Source organism: Heteronotia binoei, chromosome 3 (genome assembly GCF_032191835.1).
Source record: "Heteronotia binoei isolate CCM8104 ecotype False Entrance Well chromosome 3, APGP_CSIRO_Hbin_v1, whole genome shotgun sequence".
Classification (NCBI taxonomy): Eukaryota; Metazoa; Chordata; class Lepidosauria; order Squamata; family Gekkonidae; genus Heteronotia; species Heteronotia binoei.
In genome coordinates, this window is record NC_083225.1 from 161,210,148 (window position 1) to 161,233,875 (window position 23,728).

Below are 23,728 nucleotides of genomic sequence, written 5' to 3' on the forward strand. Positions count from 1 at the left end.
TCTGCTGTGGTGAGTAGGGTGTGGTAGTTTTATGTTGAATGCCTTGTTGTTCCATAAACCTTTGGAACTCACTGCTACTGTATTCAGTTCCATTGTCTGTGAACAATACTTCTGGAACTTTGCCAAATTTATTTCTCACAGCAGCAATATAGGATTTAAATTTGTCAAATACTTGATCTTTGCTTTTAATTAAGTAGACATAGACATATCTTGACTTAGCTTCCATAAATGTCAAAAAGTACTTGCTTGCACCAGCCGATTCTTTGATTGGCCCTGCAATATCTGAGAATACCATCTCTAGAAAATTTTCATTGTGTACAGTATTTTTGCCTGTGTACCTTGGGGCGGTACCTTTAGCCTTTAAACATATATCACAACCAGATTGCATTTGATCACAATCAATAACATCAATATTACATTCTTTCAACAATTTTTGCACACTTTGCACACTACGGTGTCCCATAGTTATGTGCCATTTAAGAAGACATGATTTATGCTTACATACAGATTGCATTGTATTATACACTGGCCCAATAACATTTGTTACATCAGAAATATTTTCAGCATCATTTTGCATATCATCATCATCAACAACATTATCATCAACAAGTTTTAGGTAATGAAAACCATCAACTACATCAAGCATAAGTTCAGTTCCAGATTCAGGATCAACAATACTTCCATTTTCTTTTCTGAGTACAACCTCATGATCTCTTCTGATAATTCTCTTTGTTGAAACTAGGTTGCTGACTGCCTCAGGGGCATATGCACACTCTGTTAGTGTAACCTTTTTAATTTCTTGACTTTCATCCATAACATTTAAGATCACAGTCCCACTTCCTTTAACTTTCAGAATTTGTCCATTGGCTTGCTCTAATTTAGGACAGTTGTCCTCATCCAATTCCACAAAAGATTTCTTATCTTTACAGACATGAAAATAAGTTCCAGAATCTATCATCCAATGATTCTCAAGATTTGCATTTGATTCAGTAATTGTATATGTGGGATTCCTTTTAGACACATTCTCAGTCTTTGTTGCTGGCTTTGAAGACTTAAAACCACGTTTTTGCTGGTTGCTATTCATCATTTGCCCATTGGGTGTCGCTGCTCCAGTAGAAGCATTATGATTTTGTTTTAATTTCTTTCTGCAAGAATATTGATAATGTCCTCGAAATCCACAAAAATGACATATAATTTCATTTTTCCCAGGATGCACTCTAAGTACAGACATCTTATTCTCAGTTTCAAAAAGTTCTCTCCTTCTGGCCTCATCTTTCAAGTATTCCAAAACGTAGTCAAGTTCCTGTTTGTCTCTCATCCTCAATAAGGATGCAGTGCCTTTATAGCTTTTGGGAAGAGACTTAAATAAAGCTGCAATAATTTCTTCATCTTCCACTGTGGTTCCAGTTCTCTTAAGCTCTGAAACCACCTCCATCATCTTATTCAGATGAGTAGCCATTGAATCTGTTTCATTCATCTTAAAACTGTGCAGTTTCTCTCTGAGAAATATTTTCTGAGTCATAGAAGGCATAGATGATTGCTTTTCTAGGTATTTAAACATTTCTGCCGCTGTACTACAGTCCAAGACTCGAATATTGTCCCGTTCTGGTATGGCACTCAGAATTAATAATTTTGCACGATTATCTTTAATATCAAAATCTGGGACTTCATCCTTATTTTCATTGAAAACTGCCTCATAGCAATTTTTCTCCCGAAGGAGCAGTTTCATTTTCATTGACCAGAATCTAAAATTGCTTTCATTTAAGCATGGAATTTTCACATTGATCAAATCATTACTCACAGAACCTTGCATTGCGTTTCCTTGGGCATCGTTCCTTGCAAGAGCTGATGTTGAGGGATTTTCATCCCCTTCTCTGTCGGACATCCTCGAATTCAGGCTTTAGCAGGAGAGCAGGAGAAATGCAGCGTTGAGGAATTCTGTGTTTCCAGGTTCCACTTTGAAATGCAGATCCTCGCTCAGCGGCCTCGAGCAATTTAACCAAGGCTCCCGGTAAGTGGGTCCTTTGTTGCTTTGTTCGTTCCGTTAGCGAAAAATACAGCCTTTCAAGCAGCTTCTGGTCACTTTAAAATACTTTTTCACTCTCTGCCTGTTTGCCTTCAAAAAATCACTTTCCAATATGCCAAGCTCCAATATTTAGCAGTTTGATGGAACCAACCAATCTCTCTGGCTACCATTTTGTTGGAATCTTTTATCATCTGCTACCAAAATGTTAGGGAATACATGCTAAATACAGAGGTTTGGAGTGGCAGTAATTGGAGTCGAGGCTTAAGCTTAACAAAAGAAATAAAGTTTACTAGAAAACATCAGGATAGGGTACTTGGGATAAAACAGAAAACAATCTAGCTTACCAGCTAGTTCTATCTACGTCTTATCTACATGGCTACTTCTTTGTCTTCTCTGTTCTTCTCCCCAAAAAGCATTTCGCCAGGAAGAAGAGCAATAAACCTTGCATACAAGATCAAAGCATTTCACACCTAACATCCTCTCTGACCAATGTTGTGTTCACAACTTTCGCGGGCAAAGTAAGAACCATCCCACAATTGAGTTTAGGTCACAATACATCACTTCCTCTATCAGGTAAACAAACAGTTAACTATATAATGGCTGGAATGTGCACAACTTGTATTCCAACATATGGTCACCATCTTCAAGTATTTGAAGGGCTGTCATATAGAGGATGGTGCAGAATTGTTTTCTGTTGCCCCAGAAGGTTGGACCAGAATCAATGGGTTGAAATTGAATCAAAAGTTTCCAGATAAACATTAGGAAGAACTTCCTGATGGTTAGAGTGGTTCCTCAGTGGAACAGGCTTCCTCAGGAGGTTGTGGGCTCTCCTTCCTTGGAAGTTTTTAAACAGATGCTAGATGGCCATCTGACAGCAATGCTGATTCTGTGAATTAGGCAGATCATGAGAAGGAGGGCAGGAAGGGTTGCATCAGTGCTTAGTTCTTGTGGCCCTTTCTTACATGCCCAGAGAAATGCTGTTCATCACCTTGGGGTCAGGCAGCAATTTTTCTCCAGGCCAGTTTGACAAAGGATCCTGGAGGTTTTTCCCATCTTCTGGGCATGGAACAGGGGTCACTCCCCAGTATATGTGTGGAGGGGGTATTTGTGGGTTTCCTGCATTGTGCAGGGGGTTGGACTAGATGACCTTGGAGTCCCTTTGAATTCTATGATTTGGTATTTGTTGAGATCCAAGATCAAGTCCTGGAGAATTTTAAAATGTATGTTGCTGCAGGCAAGAACAAATTTGGGAAAAGTCCAGAGGCACTGTTTACAGGCAAGGGTTCTGAGTATTGCAATCAGGAATTCCAGAAATTATTCAATCAAGAAGGAATTCAACACCATACAACGGAGACCTATAGAATTGGTCTGCAGAACGTTAGGATATTGTTAAGCATGACCAGATGTCTACTCATGCAAACCAATCTGCTGGATCAGTGTTGAGGAGAAGCTCTCACCACAGCTGTTTGTATTTACAACAGAGTCCCTTCTTCAATTACAAACAAATCTCCTTTTGAGCTCTGGCATTCCACGAGGCCAGCTATTAAACACCTAAAGATTTTGGGGCAAAAACCTATGCTCATGTACCTGAGAAGAAAAGGGGAGAATGGGATCCTTAGGTTGAACTGGCCATCCTAGTAGGCTATGCTAAAGGTGGAAAAGGCTACAGAATTGTGGATCCAAAAACTTTTTTTCCTAAATAATGCAATACCACACATATTGACAAGGGTAGTGTACCCCTGAACTATGAGACAGCAGAGTCCACAGTGCAGGGTGATCAATGAACTGATGAAGGTGTGTCCCTTAGTGAAATGCTCAATTTGCTGATTGTCAGAAGTGCCGACCCTCAAGGTAGGCTAGCAAGTACCTGTCAATCAGATGGGGAGGCAAAGCCAGCTGGACCAGATAAGGAGACTAGCACCACTGTGAGATAATCTCAGAGAACCAACAGGGGAATATTACCTGATAAGTATGGTTTTGTGCAAATATGCAAACCAAAGGTGAATCCTCAGGCTGTGCGAAAATGACTGAGTAATCTGTATCTGTTGTCAGCATAGTGGCATCAAAAGAAATGCATGTTCAGCACCTTGATAATGGGACAGCAGCCTTCAATGAGAATTTACCTGAGGAAGAATTAAAAGCATGGAATGAAAAATTATTTGGACTATTGAAAAAGCGAGGGTTCCAACAAGGAAAAATAGAACCCATCCTGTTCACAAAACTGAAGAACAATATCAGCATGTACTAACATCAGTGGATGTTATTATGTTGCAAAAAATAAGACTGATCTGCGAGAAATTGTTGATGAACTGAACCAAGAAGTTAAAGTGAATTGGATAACTGAATTACTATGTTGGGATACAAATTGAAAGAACAGAAAATGGAGGCTTAAATAAAAAACATATCTTAAATCTTTTTAAATTCCTGAACCTGGAAGATGTCAAAATAGTAAATTTTCTACTTGATCCTTTTCTACTTGATCTGGCTTACCTCAATCTTGAAGATGGAGTGCTACTTAAAAACCAACAATCTGTACAGAGCAACTATTGATAAACTTCTATATTGAGCCAAGTCATCTGACCTGATATATCTGCAGTTGTTGGAATTTTAAGCAGAAAGACAAGCTCACCTAATCACTATGATTGGCATGCTGTAAAGAAAGTGGTCAAATATCTCAGCAGAACAGCTAATCTGAAACTGAAGATTTCAGCTTGTGACAACCCAAGATTGGTTGGGCATATGGATGCTGAGTGGGGATGAAGATGTGACTGATCCCAAATCAGTAAGTGGCTGCCTATTTTTCCATGGAAACAACTTAATCAAGTGGATGAGTTAAAAACAACTACCGTACTTTGCCATCAACTGAAACTGCATTTACATCTGCTGCAAATGCCTGCAGTGAACTTGAATCTATCCTCTATCCACTGAAAGACTTTGGAACAGAAGAACCTACACCAATAACCCTGTTTGAAGAGCATGTATTACTTTGTAATTACCATGTATTACTTTGTATTACATATATGACCATGTATCACTTTGACCAAGAGTGAAAGCATCAAAGCCAATACCATACATGTTGCTGTGAGATACCACAAAGTGAGAGAGATGCAACTACAAGGACTCATTGAGACAGAGTTCTGTCCTTCTGAAGAGATGGTTGCAGATATCCTGACTAAGCCACTTGCAAGCAGAAGTCTGAACATCTGCAAGAAAAGCTGAATCTTCATGACTTCAGTCAGGAACTTGAGAAGAGGTGTGGAGATTTGCAATTCCCCTGCCTGAAGCCAAGGAAGAATGTATTGTTTGTTTGTGCATGCTGATGTCTTAGCTACTTAAGTTGCACTAGAAAGGAGGCATTGAGTTTCAGTTTTATTGCTCTTTGTCTTCGGGTGCATTCATCATACACTAAATAATGTGTTTTGCAACTGGATTTTTACTGTATAAGAACAACAAAAATCCAATTGCAAAATGCAATATTTAGTGTTGTGTGAAGGCACCCCTTTGTCTCTCTAGTTCCCTCTTACCCAAGGTTTAAAGCCTTAGGATAAACATGTAGGTGAGAGTAGCCAGACAGGATGTTTATCCTGTATTGTTTTGTTTCTTTAGTCTCCTTTCTCAAGTTGGTGAACAGAAGTCTGCTGCTTTGCATATCTAACAGAACACGGCTCCCCTGGAACAACCCTTCAAACATCTGTTACTTTTTATTTTATTTTAGGTGAACACATTTCTTTGACAGGTTTCTGAACGGAGACTGTTGTTTTCTTTTTAATGGGAAGGTCACGTTTTGAAGGGAAAGCGCCCTCCCCCCCCCCGCCCTTATACCATAGTCTGCCCCCCTCCGCAGTTTCCTCGCGGTCTGCCAAGCGGTGGTCACTCTGGAGGGGCTGGGAGGCAGGGTTTCCTGGGGAGGGAAGGGCCTGGCCTGAAAGTCCTGCGGAGGGGAGCGGGTCGGGGCGCTTCTTCACCGCGCCTCGGGCGGGCACCTGGCCGAGGGCTGGGGGGAGGCGGCGGGGCTGGGGGGCAGCAGCTCCAGGGCGCCTCCCAGAGTCCCCGCCGGCCGCTCCTCGGCAGCCTCCTCTTGGCCCGAAGACAGTTCCCCCGAGGAGACCACGCAGTCCTGCTCGGGCTCCTGGCCGCTCCCTCCGCCGCCACCTGCAGCACCTCCGCCGCCGCCCCGCTTCTTGTCCTCCTCCTTCTTCCACTTCATGCGGCGGTTCTGGAACCAGATCTTGATGTGGCGCTCCGTCAAGTTCAGCATGACGGCCAGCTCCACCCGCCGCGGCCGGGAGATGTACTTGTTGAAGAGGAACTCCTTCTCCAGCTCCAGCAGCTGCGCTCGCGTGTAGGCCGTCCGCGTCCGCTTGTTCTCCTCCGGCTCCACCACGAAGGAGCCACCTGCCCGGAGGAAGGAACCAGCCAGAGTTAGAGAGGAGGAGGAGGAGGAGGAGGAGCCCCAGAGACTGGAGCACTTCCGAGCCCTCCTGCGGACTGGGATTAGAAGGGGAGTCTTGCCGGCCCCTACCCTACCCGGGAGGATGAGGGTTTCTCCCTTGGCAGAGAGACGTCGAGCAGCCTGCTCCAAAAGCTTAACTGAACTTAGAAGTGGAAGGCACAGTTTCAGCACAACCCCTTCGGAAGTTCAGTGTAGATTAAAAGGGGATCAAAAATCCTACCCTGGTTTCTTAAAAGAAAAACACAATGGGGGAGGGGATTCATGATAAACAAATCCTAAAACTGTTCCGTTGTAAACAGTAGATTAATCCAACTGGGAGCGCCTTAATTGAATGGAGATAAATCGGCCTATTGCCGATTCGAGAGTTTCTGAGCAAAAGTCGCCGCTCCCTCATTATAATGTATAACTTCGTAAAATAAGTGGGTTGCAGATCAAATCATGCTTGAAGTCTCCCTAGAAGCTAGAACGGCCAAACTGAGGCTATGGTACTTTGGTCACAATATGGGAAGGAAAGAGCCACTGGGGAGAAACAAGAGGAAAACACAAAAGGAATGAATTGACTCACAGTGCAATCTGAAAGGCAGTGCAACCCAGTCTAAACCCATTCACTTCAATGGTTTTAGGGAGGAGTAAGTCTCCTTAGGATCCAGGTGGGCAGCCGTGTTGCTTTAAAGCAACAGAACAAAGCTGGAGTCCAGTGGCACCTTTAAGACCAACCAAAGTTTATTCAGAATGTAAGCTTTCCTGTGCACGCTCACATTCTGAATAAAACTTGGTTGGTCTTAAAGGTGCCACTGGACTCGAACTTTGATCCTTAGGATCATCTGTCAATCATGGAAGCCAAGGCCTTCATTTTGCAAGACCTCAGCAAGTGTGTTAAGGACAAGTCTTTTCGGCAGACCTTTAATCCTGGTTCAGCCCTGTGCTCAGACTTACTTTCTACGCTAGAATCATAAACTCATAGAGTTGGTTTCTATGATTCCATGATTCTAGTGTAGAATGTCAGTTTGGGGACAGGGCTGAACCAAGAGTAAAGGCCAAGTGCAGAACTGGCATTCATTCATAGGGTCCCTAAAGTCTGAAGCGACTTAAAGGCACTTAGCGCACATACACACTTTTCCCATTGCAGTAATATCAACAACCAGAAACAAAGTACTGAAAGAAAATAAGCCCCTCCCTTTCACTTGGTGTCTTTCCAAACAAGGTTCGATCCCACCCCCACCGACAGGCAAAGTAAACCCGGGAAATCAACAGCGCAATAATCGCTGGCAGAGTTGCGCCCTTCCAAGCCCGTCAACTTCAAGGGACACAGCCATTGTTGGTCACCCAAGGAGGCCCACACAGAACCGCTCCGGAGTTCAGACTGGGCGAGAGTTCAGCTGCATTTTGAAAATCAAAACCTACCTTTCAAGGCGGAATGTTGGGATTCACAAGTCTGCAACACTTCAGTAATTATAGAGTTAATCCTGTTGTTATTGTTAGTCAACAGGAAGTTACATGTGTTTACTGTAACCTATCTGTTAGCTAGAGAGAAAGCCCGCGAAAGTCTGTAGGAGGTCTTAGTTAAATGACCAGTAATTAAGTGTTGTGACTGGAAATCAATGTATTGCCTATTCTGCATTTTATGGCATCTCTTCCTCCCTTTGTCTATGTTTGGAGAAGAGACGTCATTCCTAGCTTTGTTCTCAAACTGTAAACATGTAGAAGTTAGTGTCGGTTATTTTCTTCCCAGTTTTACCCTTCCCTTATAGTTTTAAGTAAACCAGTCATATTCCTTTAAACACGCACATGATCTCTGTGTATTCTCTGCTGTGCTACTCATTTCTAACTCTGCTAAATAATATTATTCTTTAAGAATACCCTACACGGAAACTGCTCAGGAAACAGCGCTGACCTGATGGAATAGACCATTGACCTGCCCAGTGTGGTTGCTTAAGCATTACGTCCTCTGATGGCCTGCAGAGAGTCGCCGGCCTGCAAATAGCATCGCCTTGCCAGTTAGTGGCCATCATCCGTCCCCCCCAATAGTGGAAACTACGATTTATTCCAATCATCACAATGTGATGCGCTTATTATCTGGACAAATAGTCGCAAATATTTGACAGGTAGACGGTGTTCTGCTTTTCAAGATCTAGCCAAGTCCTTGGGGGTTGCAGATATTTTGTTATTATTGAACTTATTTACCTTGCCATTCTTTTTCCCTAGTCTATTCAGCTCCCGGATGTTCAGGTCCGAGGAAGGGCGCATAGGACTGCAGCCTGAGAAATGCTGGGCTGTGCCCTTGTTCTTGAAGTTACAGCTATACACAGAAACTAAGACAGGCGCGCCGGGAAGGGAGCTCTGCTAAACAGACCTTGTTGCCTTCGATCCTAACTAGGAGCATCCGGTGAAAAGCAGGGGTAGGATACTGCTCATGTCAGCCACTTGGAGCCCCGTTGGTTTCGGTGGGAAACTTTAAGCTGACTCAGGTCTCTGTCGCTGAAACGAATCCCGCCTACCCCAAGCATTTAACCTTGAACGGATCGTGTCCCAACAAGTTTGGCTTAACTTGTTTAGGAATCCAACTGACAGCATGCAAGAAGAGGCGATGGGACAGTGCAAGCCATACAATACCGACATGTACTCCCCAACAAAACGAACCACGCTCATCAGGGCCTTTTTAGTAGAAAAACCTCAGCAGGAACTCATTTGCATATTAGGTCACACCCCAGACATCACCATTGTTTTACACAGGGCTTTGTAGAAAAAGCCCAACAGGGACTCATTTGCATATTAGGACACACCCCTTGGTGCCAAGTCAGCCGGAACTGCGTTCCTATGCGTCCCTGCTTTAAAAAGCCCTGGCCCTCAAAAACACTAACTTGGGGGGGGGGCGACTTCTGACCGGAGTGTTGCCTTTCCATTCAGTTCTATTGAACCCACTCGGTTTCCAAAACAAAAGGACTTCGTGGAAGTCCACCCCCTTCCCATCAATAAACCCAAGAAAACTTCTACACAATTTTGGGGCCCACTGCTGAAGACAAACCGGATCAACTTAACAGACTACAGCTGGCTCCAAGGGAAATCTCCTCTGGCCACTTTCCCTGTAGCCAGGTCGATGGGATTACTTACCTGGTAAGAAGGAGCTCGAATTTCCATAAACATATCGAGGGCATCTTTAAAAGTAGCATTAAGATGGCCCCCGCTGCACTTGGTAGAAGAGGCGGAAAGGTACAGCGAAGCGGCTCTTCTCCAGCGGTGCCCTCAGCCCAGGGCAAACAAAAAAAAAGGCTCCGGCCAGACCACCTCCACTTGCACCTGCTGGAATGGCCTTGGGTCAGCCATAGCTCTGGCAGAGGTTGTCCTTGAAAGGGCAGCTGCTGTGAGAGCCCTCTTCAGCCCCACCCACCTCACAGGGTGTCTGTTGTGGGGGAGGAAGGTAAAGGAGATTGTGAGCCGCTCTGAGACTCTCAGAGAGTGGAGGACGGGATATAAATCCAATATCTTCTTCATCTTCTTCTTCTTTCTGGAAACCGAAAAGCATCTGGGGCCTGAAACTTTACCACTTCTTCAAAAGTCGACTGGTTTTGACCTTGCGGCGTTTTTCCTTTCTAGCCAACGTAACACATTGGAGGGTTTTTAGTTCTGGCTTCATTGCAGCAGGAGTTTTGCCAAGGGAAACTTCCCCTCGGGTCAGGTGAAGAGGGACAGTTAGTAGCAGGTTGGAACGGGCGGGGGGCTTCCTTTCGCTCCCCAGGGACGGACTGCTGTGCGGGGAAGGGAGGAAAAAGACCAGCGAGGCTTGTGCTTTGGCAGGACCGCTGCTGGGGAGAGGCTCTTGTGGGCTTGGTGGAACCCGGGCACTCCCGCCGCCGCCACAATGGCTTGGTGACCGGCCGTTTACGATTGCAGAAAATCTGTAAATCTGTTTCAACAGGACCGAAACCGAAAGGATCCGTAGAGGCAGCAGCTCCCCCCACCCCCACCCCCACATCTGAAGAGGAGCTCTGGGGAGGCGCCGAAGAAGAGCCAGCCGCTTCTGGCTGGCCGCGGGTCTCGAACCAGAGGCTCCCCAGACCACCTTCCCGCTTCTGGCGACTGCACGCTGCTTTGGCCAGGGGGTTCTCGAAATCTATTGGCGAAGCGCCCTCCTCTGCACATTTTGGAAGGCAGACAAAAGGCGAGCTTATTGAACACTCCCCCCCCCCCCAGCCCCGCGCCTCTTTCTGAATGAAAAGAAGCCTTTGGCGGCTGCAAATAGGAGCAGGGGGCAGCGGTTCCTTTCCAGCAGGGCGGGAAAAGATGCCCATCTCAGGTAAACCAGACCTTGTTAGGGATCGCCGGACTTCACGCCGGGATCCTGGCTCTGGAGAACAGCCTGGGCTACTGCTTATCCGAAGGACATCCCTAGAGCCATTTGGTTTCGAGTCTCTGGATACGGGATTCTGTTTCGAGGGGAGAATTGCTTCGTGAGGCAGGCACTGGGGCAGCTGGGAAAGGGTCGCTCTTCCACTTTCACTGAGACCAGAACTGCGGAGCCGAGGAGCCACACCGACAGGATAGTCATTAGAAACCCACCGCTTCTCTTTTTTGAATACGGGACTGGCAACAAGTACCGGTATTCGGGGATCGGCGCAGGCGCTCTATCCCATGAGTGTGAAGCGCAGAGACCACGAAGAAGTGCAGTCTCCAAAGGACTGGCGGGTCTAAACTGGATGATGCGATCGGAGTCGAGCATTTTTGCAACCCGACTTTCCATGTTCCAGGGGGCTTCTAGGCAAGAGAGATTCAGAGGTGGTTTGCCGCTGCTGGCTCTCTGCAGCGTCAGCGACCGTTTCCCATCCAAATACTGACCAGAATCGACTCTGCTTCGTTTCTAAGATATGGGTTATCCAGGTCAAGGCTTCCTCCCGTGTGAAGGTGCAGGAGTTCATGCTATGTTTCAAGGGTGGGCATCCTTAATCTGGGAATAAACTTCCTTTCCCGATTTGTACTGAATCGCGCTCTGAATTGAGTTCCACCGAAATCCACCAGAAATAAGCACGTTTTACCTTTGGTAGCATCCGGCTCATTAAGGTCGAGTGCAACAAAACGTCACCTGTAAAATTTCCCAGTAAGATTTTCCCATCATATACCCATCAGAAGAACTGAGCTCTGACTCCGGAAAGCTCATACTGAAATTTTAAAGAAAATATTATTTTGCTAGGACAGATTAACTCGGCTATCACTTTACAATAATTATGTTGGAGACGTTTTTCTATATACATACACAGGGAAAGGGTTGTGTGTTTGTGTGTGTGTGTTGGATTTTCCCCTTGGGTCTTAATGAGAAAGGCGGGCTATACATACACATGTAGACATGTATGTATAGTCCGCCTTTCTCGTTAAGAACCAAGGCAGACAACCAATAAACAATACAATAGATTGCAGGAATTGGAAAACTATCAGAAATCTGATACTGTAACTGAAACCAAGCTGAGATTAAGCGTAAGCATTAACACGAAACGCTAAAAACGGCGCAGGGCTATCACAGTAGAATCAGACACAGCAACAGACAGAATGGACTAAAACCTTCAGGTGGGTACTTGTGTTGGTCTGTCCCAGAAGACCAAGATACAGATCTTCAAAGCTATTTAAGGATCAACAAGATTCCCAGAGCTCTGGAGACTCAAAGCTCCCTTTGGTCAAATAACTGACCTCTGTCCAAAGTTTATACCCTGGAAACCTTGGTTCTCTGCAAGGCACCAATGAGCTCAAATCTTGCTCTTCTGCGTATCGGACTGCCAAAGGTACTGTTGCAGTTATTATTAATTATGACATGTATCCCTCAAGGAGGCCAGGACAGGCAAGCTCGTCGGGTCTAGAAAGAAACCCTAGCAGGTTGCGTTTCCTTCCCTTCTTAGGCAGCCTCTTGACGAGGCAAAGCAAGGAGAAGGCACAGCAGAGACGGCGCGGTCTCTTCTCCCTCTTGCCGGCTCCGGGCAGCGAGAGTCGAATCTGGTTTCTCCTTCGAAAGGATGTGCCTGAGCGTCGCACCTGCCCAGAATGGGCTGAAGGGCTTCGAGAGATACCGGACTCTGCTGCTGGCCAAGATCGTCGCTCGGACTGGGCTTCTTGTTCCGGCTTCTGTGGTGGCCTCATCCGCCTCTTAGCGTTCGGGTATGTCTTAAAGTCAGCCTCTCTCGGGCCTTACTGGAGCAGAGGCGAAATGGACAAGAAGCCCCAGCGATCCTTTCTTGTGTCAGAAGGTATTTTACCAGCCACCGCTAAACCCAGTTTCCTCGGTGAGATCTACTCCCGTCCCGGCAATCTTTCCACGACCCCGTTGTATTGGATGCCCAAAGGGCTGGCCCTGGAGGCGGTTGGCACAGTAAAAAAAAAAAAAAGTCGTACCTCTTTGCCCTGATGGGGGAATGCTCAGAAATGCTTTGATTGACCACGATTACGTAACCGCTGAGCCTATAAATCAATGTTGAGTGGCTGGGGGTGTGTTTGTTAATTTATTGCATTTGGATATAAATCACATTGGGTTTTAGGAACATTTCCTATCAGGTCAGTCCATAGAGAACAGGGTCCTAGCCCGGATTGGCCTGAAAGAAATGGACGTCATCTGCTTCCCCACCATAATCCCACGTGTTCGTTTACACCCCACCTTTTCTCCAGCGGGGACCCAATGTTCTTCTGCCCTCCGTATTTTTCCTCCCAGCAACGCTGGGGGGTAAAGTGAAACTCCGAGTGTGTCATATGGGCTGTCCAGGGTTTTACAAAAGTCAGCAACAAACTGATCAGGGCTAAACCCTGACTCCATTTGGCCCAACTCTGGACCTTGAGCTGGCTTTCCCTTGCTGGCCTTAAGTTTGTACCTCAGCTGTCGCACAATGGAACTGCGGCACGTGCAGAACAATCCTACAAAGGTCTCCTCGGGAACAATACTCCTGAAAGGAGAAGTGCAGAAGCACGTCAGCCGTAAAAGACTTGAACATGTAAAGGTTGGGTTGGAACTGTGAACGGCTGGAGAATTAAATTTCCCTGACATTTTGTTTGAACACTGGGTACACTGCGGATGAATTTTTCTAACTGCCATTTACCCTTATCTGGATCAATGTATTTGCTAAGGAGGGTGGTTTGTAAATGCAGCCTGATTTTAAATGCGTGTGTTGTCTTTATTCTTATTGCGAGGCTCAGAGCATGCAGAAGATCAGTCTCTGGCTGTCATCCTCGGCTAAAAGGGTCAGGGAAGGGAAAGATTTCCAGGTGGAGAGACTCTCGCACCACGAGTAGACCACGCTGGCCTTGATCGACCAGTGCTGGTCTGAGTCGGTATGAGGCAGCTTCATTCATCCAGGTAGGTTTCTCCCACGAAATGAATGTTTTATCCTGTGCATACTCTGTTCTAAATCGTTTTTGTTCTGCTTTATGGCTAAAACATGCTGAAGTGAATGGGCTTTGTACATCCTTCATCTCTACATCATGTACGCGTGGGCATTATACATCTGCATTGTCAATAAAACGGATGTTACCATTTTATGTGGCAATTGTGTGCGCTGTGGACGCACTGCTCGTGTTTCTTGGATTAAGCATGTAAAGGGTGAGAAATAGTACCTTAGCCTAAGCAAACACGCCCGGAAGTCTGAATTTGGCTTCACTGGTGCATGGAAAAGAAAAACAAAGGGGAAGCTTAACCCAAAAACTGGAATGAAGAACCTGAAAGGTTAATATACGGTAAAGGCCAAAAAGTAAAAACAGGTAAAGTAAAATCATACCCCAAAATACATGTATTTATTACAGAAAGTTAAAAACATCATTAGCCTCCTTACTTAGTAAAATCACACACCAGTATGGGAAACCCATTTGTGCGGCGGGGCATAAATCCAAAAAGTTTACATATACTAAACCCATCTTCCACTATATTTTAATGTATTTTTCTTCTAATGGCAAACTATATGTATATTGCATGTTAAAAGGTAAATTATTTGGATGGGGAAAACTTCTGAGAAAGAAATGCCCTCTTTATGGCCCGGGCTTATAATAGAGTGATAAACAGACATTCGCGCAATTTGACATGTTACTGTTTTATTGGTTTCTCATGCTCATGTTACCCAGAGCAAAGGTTTGCTCAATCTGTTAATTATACTATTACACCTTCCCCAAAACTTTAGCCTGTATAGCCGACCTATTGAAGGAAGAAAATACGTTTGCTTCAGGATTCGCTAACCGATACCAATTAATGGCAGATTTGTGAGGTGCTGCAGACATCTCTTAGGAAAGGAATACAAATCAAAATCAGTGGTAGTTACGAGTTATGCGTGCTCAACTCTTCCCAGTGCTATGGCTAGTGGTGTGAAATAGCTCTTCTACTACATGTTATTGGAGAAAAAATAATGGGTTATTAACTGATAGTAACTGATCTTGTAAAACTGATTGGATCTTAAATTTGTACCTTTTTGCATTCTAAACCACTGCCTACCAGCTTTATGTAGCTCTGCTCACTGTACCTGATTCCTCGTCTGATGAAGTGTGCTTACAGCACATGAAATCTTATATTCTGAATAAAATTTTGTTGGTCTTAAAGGCGCACTTGACTCCTACTTTGTTACACTAAGATGGCTCATGCTGCTGGTTTACTACAGCTGAGCCAGATCTCTGACTCCAATACAAGATCATGGGGTGTGGGATTACAAGCTCATGCAAGCAGACTGCTGAAGTAAAGCCGGGCCATTAATAAATTCTAGGAACTGACGCTCCAGTTGGGCGGTAGCTTCATGTCCTACGTACAACACACAGCATTGAGGGAGGCACATATGTCAGTTATCCCCTACATATATTTCCTGTGGGAAATCCTCCTGTAAGGGATCTGTATCGATGACAAATATGATTGTTGTGGAAAGGACCTTTCTGTATTCACCTAATTCGGTAATGGAATATTTCTACCCAGACGTTTTCTTGGAATCCGGGCGATGAATTTCAGTGCAACCAACTTCGCATGTTGGAAAAGCCACTGTTTTCAGCAGCACGTTTCTGCCTGTAGCCAATAATACATCACAGCACTTACAGATCTGCATGCAGAACTGCATGGACGTATTTAGACATGCTGTTCGTTTTCTTCATTTATACCTGGCATTTCTCCCCAACCGGGACCCCAAGCGGCTCACGTGGTTCTCCTTTCCTCTGTTTCATCCACACCGCAGCCCTGTGAGGTAGGTGAGGCTGAGTGGGGTGGGACTGGTCACCCAGCAAGGGGGCGTGCACAGCGGAGTGGGTTTCCCAGATGCTAGTCCTTCACTCTAACCACTGCGTCAACCTCGCTCTGAAAATGCCAAACGTTTTTTTACAAAACTCAGAGTGTATGGAGGCCCAGCCAGGCGAGTCAGGTCTGAGAAACTAAGCAAAGTCGCCACTGGTTTCTATTTGGATGGGAGACAGGCCACCAGTGTTTTTTAGCCCCCGGCTCACACATTTTTGTCTCGGCTCAGGAAGGATGGGCCCAGAGCAAACTAATTTATGCAGTAGCCAAATCGCTCGGTCTAATGCCAGCAGCTCACGAATCAGAATTGCTGCTCACAAGACCCTGCAGCTTAGACGGAGTCTTGGAGACCGCCAGGGGACACCAGGGTCGCTACGCAGACGCTTCGAATCGATAGCCAAAGAAAGTTATTTGGAGCCCGGATCTAGATGGCCCAGGCTGATCAGATGAGATCTTTGAAGCGAAGCAGGGTCGGCCCTGGTGGGAGACCCCCAAGGAATACCAGGGTCAGTATGCAGAGGCCAACAAACCACCTCTGAATGTCTCTTGCCTTGAAAACGCGACGGGTGGCCTTGGGAACCTCAACTGGGTTACCTTTTCCTCCTCTGTACGCAGTTCCCCCTCCCCACCCAGTGTAAAGTTTTTATCCCAGCCATACTGACCACTTTCCCTGGACGGCAGCAGAGGCTCTGTAATGGCGAGCTCTGGCCCCCGAGATGAATGACTTGGATGGTCCGCGCGTTCTCCCTGCCACACCCCTAGCGGTGGGATCACCGGCCTTCTGCGAGTTACTTTCACTTCGCCAGGCGCAGGAGCGTCACAAACAGGTTCTATACAGTTATGGAAATCAAATTCTAGCTAAAAGCCACACAATAATATTTTCAAAGAGCTGAAATTCAAAAGTAAGTATATTCTCTTAGAAGTAAACACTATTGAGTTCAGTTGGACTGATTTCTTTGTTTAGGATGGTTAGGGCTGCGGCTTGGAGTGTCTTGACTGAATAATGAAATGCTCTTGACTAGTAAAGGATCAGCACCCAGCACTCTTCCGGGGGGGGGACAGAAGGAGGGGGCACAAATCATGCTTCTGGTTTTAATTTTAATTTTAATGTTTTAATGTTTATATTGTTAATCTAAAGGTTTTATTTATTATTGTATGTTTTATAGAATGTTGTTAGCCGCCCTGAGCCTGCCAAGGTGGGGGAGGGCGGGATATAAATGAAATAAATAAATAAATAAATAAATATTATATTTAAATATATATATATATATTTAAATGAGAGGTATATATAAATTGTTCCACCGACCTTGCATTTTATTTCAAAACCAGAGGAAAGTTAGGCACCAAAAGGAAAACCTGCAGAGAGTCTGCTGTTGAGACTCAGCTTTGTGTAGAATGTTGTGGTCTTGTGGTGAGTGTGAGATTTTAACCTTCAGATGTAAACCCGTCGCAGTGCAATCCTATGCACAGTTACTCCAGGCCAAGCCCACTGAAGTTATGTTTGCAGGCATCTGAGGAAGAGAGCTGTTGTTTCTCCAAAGCTTATGCATTCTTTAGTCTTAACAGACTCTTTACTATTTTGCAGCAACAGACTAGCACGGCTAACTCCTCTCGTTTACAGGTTACAAAGGCCAACGGGACTGGTTCCCCTCTGGCCAGTCTTGCGGTAGCCATCAGCTAGGAAACCTCATTAGCGACCTAGCGATACTAAAATATTATCTGATAGAAAAGACCGCCGGACAGCTACGAGATAGAAACAAGTACTGAAACCAGAGAATACAAATAAATAGGCATCAGTCAGGCATTCAAACCGTTTGTGGAAAAATATCCGACGCCGCCGAAGACCCTTTAGGGATCTTCCTTGCGCTCTTGCTTTTGTTAAAACAGTTCTTTTCGCTATTCAAATGGGGGTGGGGGGAGTCCCATTTCTGGAGGCCAGTTGGCAACAATTTTCCGGGAGGGTTTTGAGGCTTTTCATCTGGCTTGCACCCCAGTTTCTCCTGCCACCACGAAGCAGCGCCATCTTATTGGTTTTAGGTACTACTGCTGTTACAGTATATTATGGTTTAAAAATCTAATAATGTTATTATGTAAATGTTTTATATCTATGTACACCGTCCTGGGCCCCGTTCCACAAGGTGAGGGCGGTTTAAAAACCAGCCAGACAAACAAACAGTCCCGTTTTGCAGAAATTATGGAAAGCGCTCAGACTAGCAAATCCAGCGCCTTGCCTCGAGTATTCAAAGCGGGAAGAGAAAGGCAGAGCCCCCATGGAGACGCCCCAGGCAAGGAAGTCTCACCGAATTCGGGGGCCTTTCCCAAAGACGCGGAGGTCAGTGGAGACCCTTCCTTGGCCCTCTTCTGCGCCCCACATGCTCTCATTCTGCTGGCGCAGGTCGGGGTGTCCCGGGGGTTGGCAGCATCCTGCCGGAGAGTGTGGGGGGAGGGGGCTGCGTCCTCCGGATTCAGCTCGGATGGATCCCGAGGAAGACGTTGCCTTTGTCCCTTCTCTCCGCCGTCGTCTCTGCTTCGACGCTGCCCGAAATTTATAAGCAGGCCCCCCTCCCCCCCCCGTCCCGGCTCGCTCTTTCTGCTGTCTCTCTGAACCAAGCTGGTAGCTGCGCCCTATTTGCAGAAAGGCGTGACCTGGAGCAGGGGAGACGCTGGGCCCGATAACATTGTCCAGCCGGAGACAGACAGGGGCTCTCCCCGCCGGAGCCCTTCCTGGGCTGGAGAGAGCCTTGTGCGCCTTCGCCACGCTTGTTCCCTCCGGGAGTGCCTGGCTGGAACTACTTCCAGGCACCCCAGTCTCGTCCTCCCTTGGCCTCTCCGAAGCAAGCCCCACCGAAGCCAAGTAGGCTTTTCCCCAAGGAAGTGACCTTGGGGCTTCCGCTTGACTGAGGTCTAAACTGGTTTATCAGGGAGCCAAATCTGTTTCCTGCCGGTCCATGAGCTTCAGGGTAGGCTGCCCGAATGAAGACCCGGACCGAATTAAGACCCTCTTCTTTTCATCCGCACGAAGAGAAACAGACACTCGGTGCTGTCAGCCTAGGACTTCCAGCTCGCAGACAGCCCAGGAACCAGAACCTTCTCCCCCCTTCCCACCCCGGGCAGCTCTCTTCAGCTTCCTCATTCCCGCCGCTCTGAGTCAAACCACTTGGGCTGCAGAAAGCGCCTTCACATTACAGCCGGTTTCTGGCGACCCCACCGCGGAGGATTTCCAAGAGAGAGGCGTTCAGAGGTGGGTCTCCACCGCCTGCCTCTGCTGCCCCCCCGGACTTCCTTGGTGGTTCCCCATCCAAATCCTATCCAAGCCCTGCTTAACTTCCGGGGTCTCAGGAGATCGAGCTGGCCTGGGCCAGGCGAATCAGGACAAAACCATTTCAAATGGGAGACAATCCAGCGGATCGCCGTGGAGTCCCCCCGCCGTGTTCTTGTAGCCATATTTTTATGGCCGCAGATGACAGAGCGGAAAGCCCTGCTGCAACGCAAGCCCGCCTGCCTGGAAGAATCCTTGTGGTGACATCCACTGGCAATTTGGCATCAACCAGCCCCGGCCCCAGGAACCCAGCTGAGGCCCAAACAGCATAATCCAGCGTGGGGCGTAATAACTACCAGCTGCTCTGGGTGTGAAGGCGCATCTCCACCCGCAACAAAAGAGCATACAGGCTGTTGGGCCCGACGAACATGGCTGCGCGTTCAGTCGACATCTGCAGCAGCCACCAGAGACCTTTTCGGGCACCCGGGTCTCCTTTGCACCCTTCCTAGGAGGACTACCCGACGCCTCAAAGCTACACCCCCCGACAGGCGCCTTGTCTCTTCTATCCCAGGACACATCAGGCGCGCTCAATGATACAGAATGCGGAGCATACCACAGCCACCGCCACTCACACTCCCACGGATCTTGAGCAGTTATTTCTGAGAGAGACAACCCAACGGAGGGGAGGACCAGCTCCACCACGGAGATGGTTAAGAGCGCGCCTAGAATCCATCCATGAGGCCCCCTCCCCGGCCCGAAGCGTCATTCTGCAGCCTGTGCGCCTTTAGCCGGGCGACCGGGGAGCAAAAGGCCGGGGGCAGCAGGGGTTAAGTCGCTTAAGGCAGAAAACACCACTGAAACCTGTGAGCCCCTCGGCTGGGCGTCAGGCCTCCTGCAGTTCGTGGGATCTAATTCCAAGACAGGCACAGGATTGGGCTCTCCTTTCCCCTTCTTGCAGTAATACGGACAGGGGGGGATAGAAGTACATGGGTTCACCCCCTCCCCCCGGTATGGCATTTAAAAAAAAAAAAAAGAGGGGATCGTCTTATGCTCGCCTACAAGTTAATGAAATGTCCATTCATAAATTTAGGGTGCGCAACATTTTAAAGGGATCGTCTTACATTCGGGATCACTTTTCGGGTAAATACGGCATTCGTTTCAATCCCGTTCCGCTCAGTGGGAGAAAAGCGACCATTATTTCTAAATAAACAACTGCGGGACCAACGCGGGCTTAAGCAAAAGTTCCACCGAATTTACCTACTAGACGTGTGGTGTGAGTAGGAACGGGGCTTTCGCGAGAGTAAGCAGCGACCCTTTCCCAATAAGCAGGCCCACGCCGAGCCAGTCAGTCCCGTGGCGCTCCCTCGGGCTCCTTCCTGCCAGCCTGTAGGCCTCAGGCCGGGTCCTCCGTGTAAGCCCAGAGACAAGAAGGGAACTCTTTGGTGGGCTGATTTCCCTCGGCTCCCTTTGAGGCTCTCTTGGGAAAGAGCCCTTTTCTTGCCCTGCTCCGTTTCCGCATAACTAAATCAAGGACGCAGCTTTGAGAGGCAGCAGGAAGTTAGCGGCAGTTTCTGGTTCAGATCCAGTTGCAATCCAAAGCATCCCCCCGCCCCCCAGCGCCCTGCCAGACGACACAAGGTACCTTTCCACTTACCTTTCCCACGAACCGAGAACTCTCAAATCTTTCCTTTCGTGGGAAAGGCAAGTAGGCTGAGGCGTTTCTAAAAAATGACCAGATGTTAAATCCTATTGTTCCCAGAGGTGGCGACTGACACACCAGAAGGCGGATCGGTTCTCCTCCGCCCCAACAAACCCGAGTCTTCTTTACTGCTTCGGGGAAATATCCCCCTATAATTAATCTCGAAGAAACAGGAAGGGCTGGATTTAAAACGGGGGAAATCTCTGCGGACTACAAATCTGGGGACGCCGCTCCGGGGATTGGGTGAGCGGGTGAATTATCCGGTTTTAAGGACTGCTCTGGAATACTCCTTTGTGAATTTCCTGAAGGGAGTCGACCTCGATTCTCTGCTGCCATCTTGTCAGAAGTGATGACCTGCGGGGCATCGAGTTTTTGCCTTCTCTCAGGTAGGGGGAAAGAGCAGCAGATCTGGTGTCCAAAAAGGACAAAACGGAGGAGAGGAGACTATAAGGCACTTTGGGACCCCACGGGGGAGGAAGGTGGGGTCGAAATTAAGCAAACATTTGGTTAGCTGACTTTTTAATGCTCTCGATTCTGTTCCACATTCCTTGATGGTGCTAGAGAAAATTATTAACAACAATATGGCGATGGTTATGATAATACAATTTATCTAATTAATAATAGACCCTTCTGTTTTCTCAAAAGGCCTCTGTCTACCTGGGAGATGGGGGGATTCATTTATGGCCCTCGGTTTCCTCGTTCGAGTTCCGTTCTAATTTATTTTCTTGCCATAAGACATCACACACACACAAGGACGGGTTGTAATTCCCCCTTCCCCTGCCCGGTCGCTTCCTATCAGCCCCATAAAGTGTTGCAGGTTGTCGGTGCAGCTAGTGGCGCAGGCAAAAGAGCTCAGAACGCGCGGATGTCTTCAAATGGCTATTTCTGTTGTTACCTGTTTCATTTTTTACTGAACTCTATTGTGCGTTGTGCGGGAATGACTTCTCTCCCACGGAACTGCTCTCTGTGGCCAGTAAAGTTGTCCGACAACTACTACTAGCCAGCAATGGCAGAGCTTCAACATCCCAAAGGGAAACTGTTTACTCCAGATTTAGCCCTGAGCTCCCGAGAGCCCTTGCAAAAAGCACTTCTCATAGGACTGCCTGCTCTCTGCCTGCGCACGGAAGCGACCTCGCTGAACAAAAACTTTGTTGGTCTTAAAGGTGCCACTGGACTCTAACTTTGGGCATGCATTTCAATGGGCCCAGGCTTGATGGGGGGGGGGCGGTTTAATGATCCTTGCCACCACCAGAGAAGTTGGAAGCCCCTCTTCCTTGCCACTCAACCGCCCAGCGTTGCCCCCCAGAAAGCAGAGCCTGGCGAGAAGCGGAGTTGTTCGGGGGGGGGGGGGGGACAAGCAGAGAAAGAGAGGGGAAGGAGGAAGGCGTCTTACCCGTGCCAACCCACTGGCCCTTCCAGGCGTGGGACTTGGTGGATTTCATCCAAGGGAAGGGCAACGGAGCTCTGGGTTCCTCCAAAGCGCCAGGCTCCATCCCCTCTCCGAAGGGCAGAGCTTCTTGGTGCGGGTGAGGCAGCTGAGGGTGGTGGGCATGGTGAGGATGCTGGTGGTGGGGATGGAGATGGGAGAGGCCCGGGTCTTCTGTGATGGGGGGCACCTCGTAGGGGGAGATGTCCGGCGGGCTGCCTTGTTCCAGGCCCGCCAAAGCACTGGGGTAGGGAGGCTCCGGCTGCTGCCTGCCCATATAGAGGCAGGCGGGAGGGCTCTGGCTGTAATCCTGTGGCTGGGATCTCTGGAAGGCGCAGGGCTCCTTGAAGAGCTGGCTAGAGGCGTAATACTGCTCGTCGGTATTCATGGCGCGTCCGAGCAAGGCGCGCAGTCGGCGCAGGCTGGGCGATGCCTTTCTTTGACAGGTCCACTTCACCTGCCCCAACTTGCCGATGGACCCGAGGACCAGGACATCTCCGGGGAGCCCTCGGATTGGCTCTCCGCCCGCCCACGTGAGTCGCTCTCGCCTCTCCATTGGGCGATGCTTTTCCAATGAGAAGAAACTCTTGGTCACCTTTGGGTCCCGCGGTGTCCTTTCGCTTTCTTCCACCATCCCCTCCGAGCCATCTCGCTGCCCTCCCTCCAATCAGGCCTTCGCACTGAGCGCGCCCGTGTCACGTGGGGACAGCAGGGCTGGAGCGGGAGCGCCTCTGAGCAGGTGCAAAGTACTCGGTTGACATCCTCGCGGATAAGCTGCTGTAGATCCATCAGGTGGAGCTTCCGGCCGAAGGGTGGGGCTCCCAAGCAGGACTGAGCCGCAGTACTCTGGAACTGGGTGCCGAACTACTTCTTGACAAGTCGACTCACAAACCTCTGCGGAGCCTTACTCCTGGTTTTTTGTTCTTTAACTTGGTGCTAGTTTTCAAGGGGCGAAGTTCTCTAGGCAGCGCCTGAGGATTAGGGTTGAGGAGCTGCAAATGTATCGGAATAGCGCTCACACGACCAGGTTTTCCAGGATGGCAGATGTGGCGGCGGGGAGCCCGTTAGCTTGGGAATCTCCGTTTACAGCTCACATCCCATAGAAGTGGACTGTGGGGCCGGGCTCCAACTCGCGACTCAGCCATGAAGCCCCGCTGGTGAGGAAGAGTTAACCCCTGTCCCTGCCTGGGCCCGACCTACCAAGAAGGGCTGTTGTGGGAGCACAAGATAGAGAAGAGGAAAGAACCATGTAAACTGTCCTGAGCTCCTCCAAGGCAGGATGGGATAAAAACTCAGGGGAATTGAGAAACAAACACCTCCTGATCAATGTTCCCTCTAAACTGTAGGGTCTTGTGAGCAAAAATTCTACTTTGTGAGCTGCTGACACTAAAGTTGTGAGCGAGCTATTTGGCAACTGCATAAACTAGTTTGTTCTGATGCCATCCTTCCTGAGCTGAGACAAAAATGTGTGAGCTGGAGGCTAAAAAACTGTGAGCTAGCTCACACTAACTCAGCTTAGAGGGAACACTGCTCCTGATGGTGTGGGGCCTGAAATACAGTTGGGCTTCCTGGATGCCTTTGCCTGCAAGTCAATACACCCAGGCCTTCTTCCCGCCGGAATCCAGTGAAGCCCCCTTCCAAG

General features: G+C 47.9%; 1 protein-coding gene across 1 annotated transcript; it reads right to left on the reverse strand.

Moving 5' to 3' along the window:
• Positions 1 to 5,987: 5,987 nt before the first annotated feature.
• On the reverse strand, positions 5,988 to 22,474 carry LOC132568989 (pancreas/duodenum homeobox protein 1-like). The gene is made up of 2 exons (XM_060235176.1): positions 22,054 to 22,474; positions 5,988 to 6,421 (listed from the first exon to the last, which is right to left on the reverse strand). Exons 1-2 carry the CDS (start codon positions 22,472 to 22,474, stop codon positions 5,988 to 5,990), a joined length of 855 nt encoding a protein of 284 aa, XP_060091159.1.
• Positions 22,475 to 23,728: the final 1,254 nt, after the last annotated feature.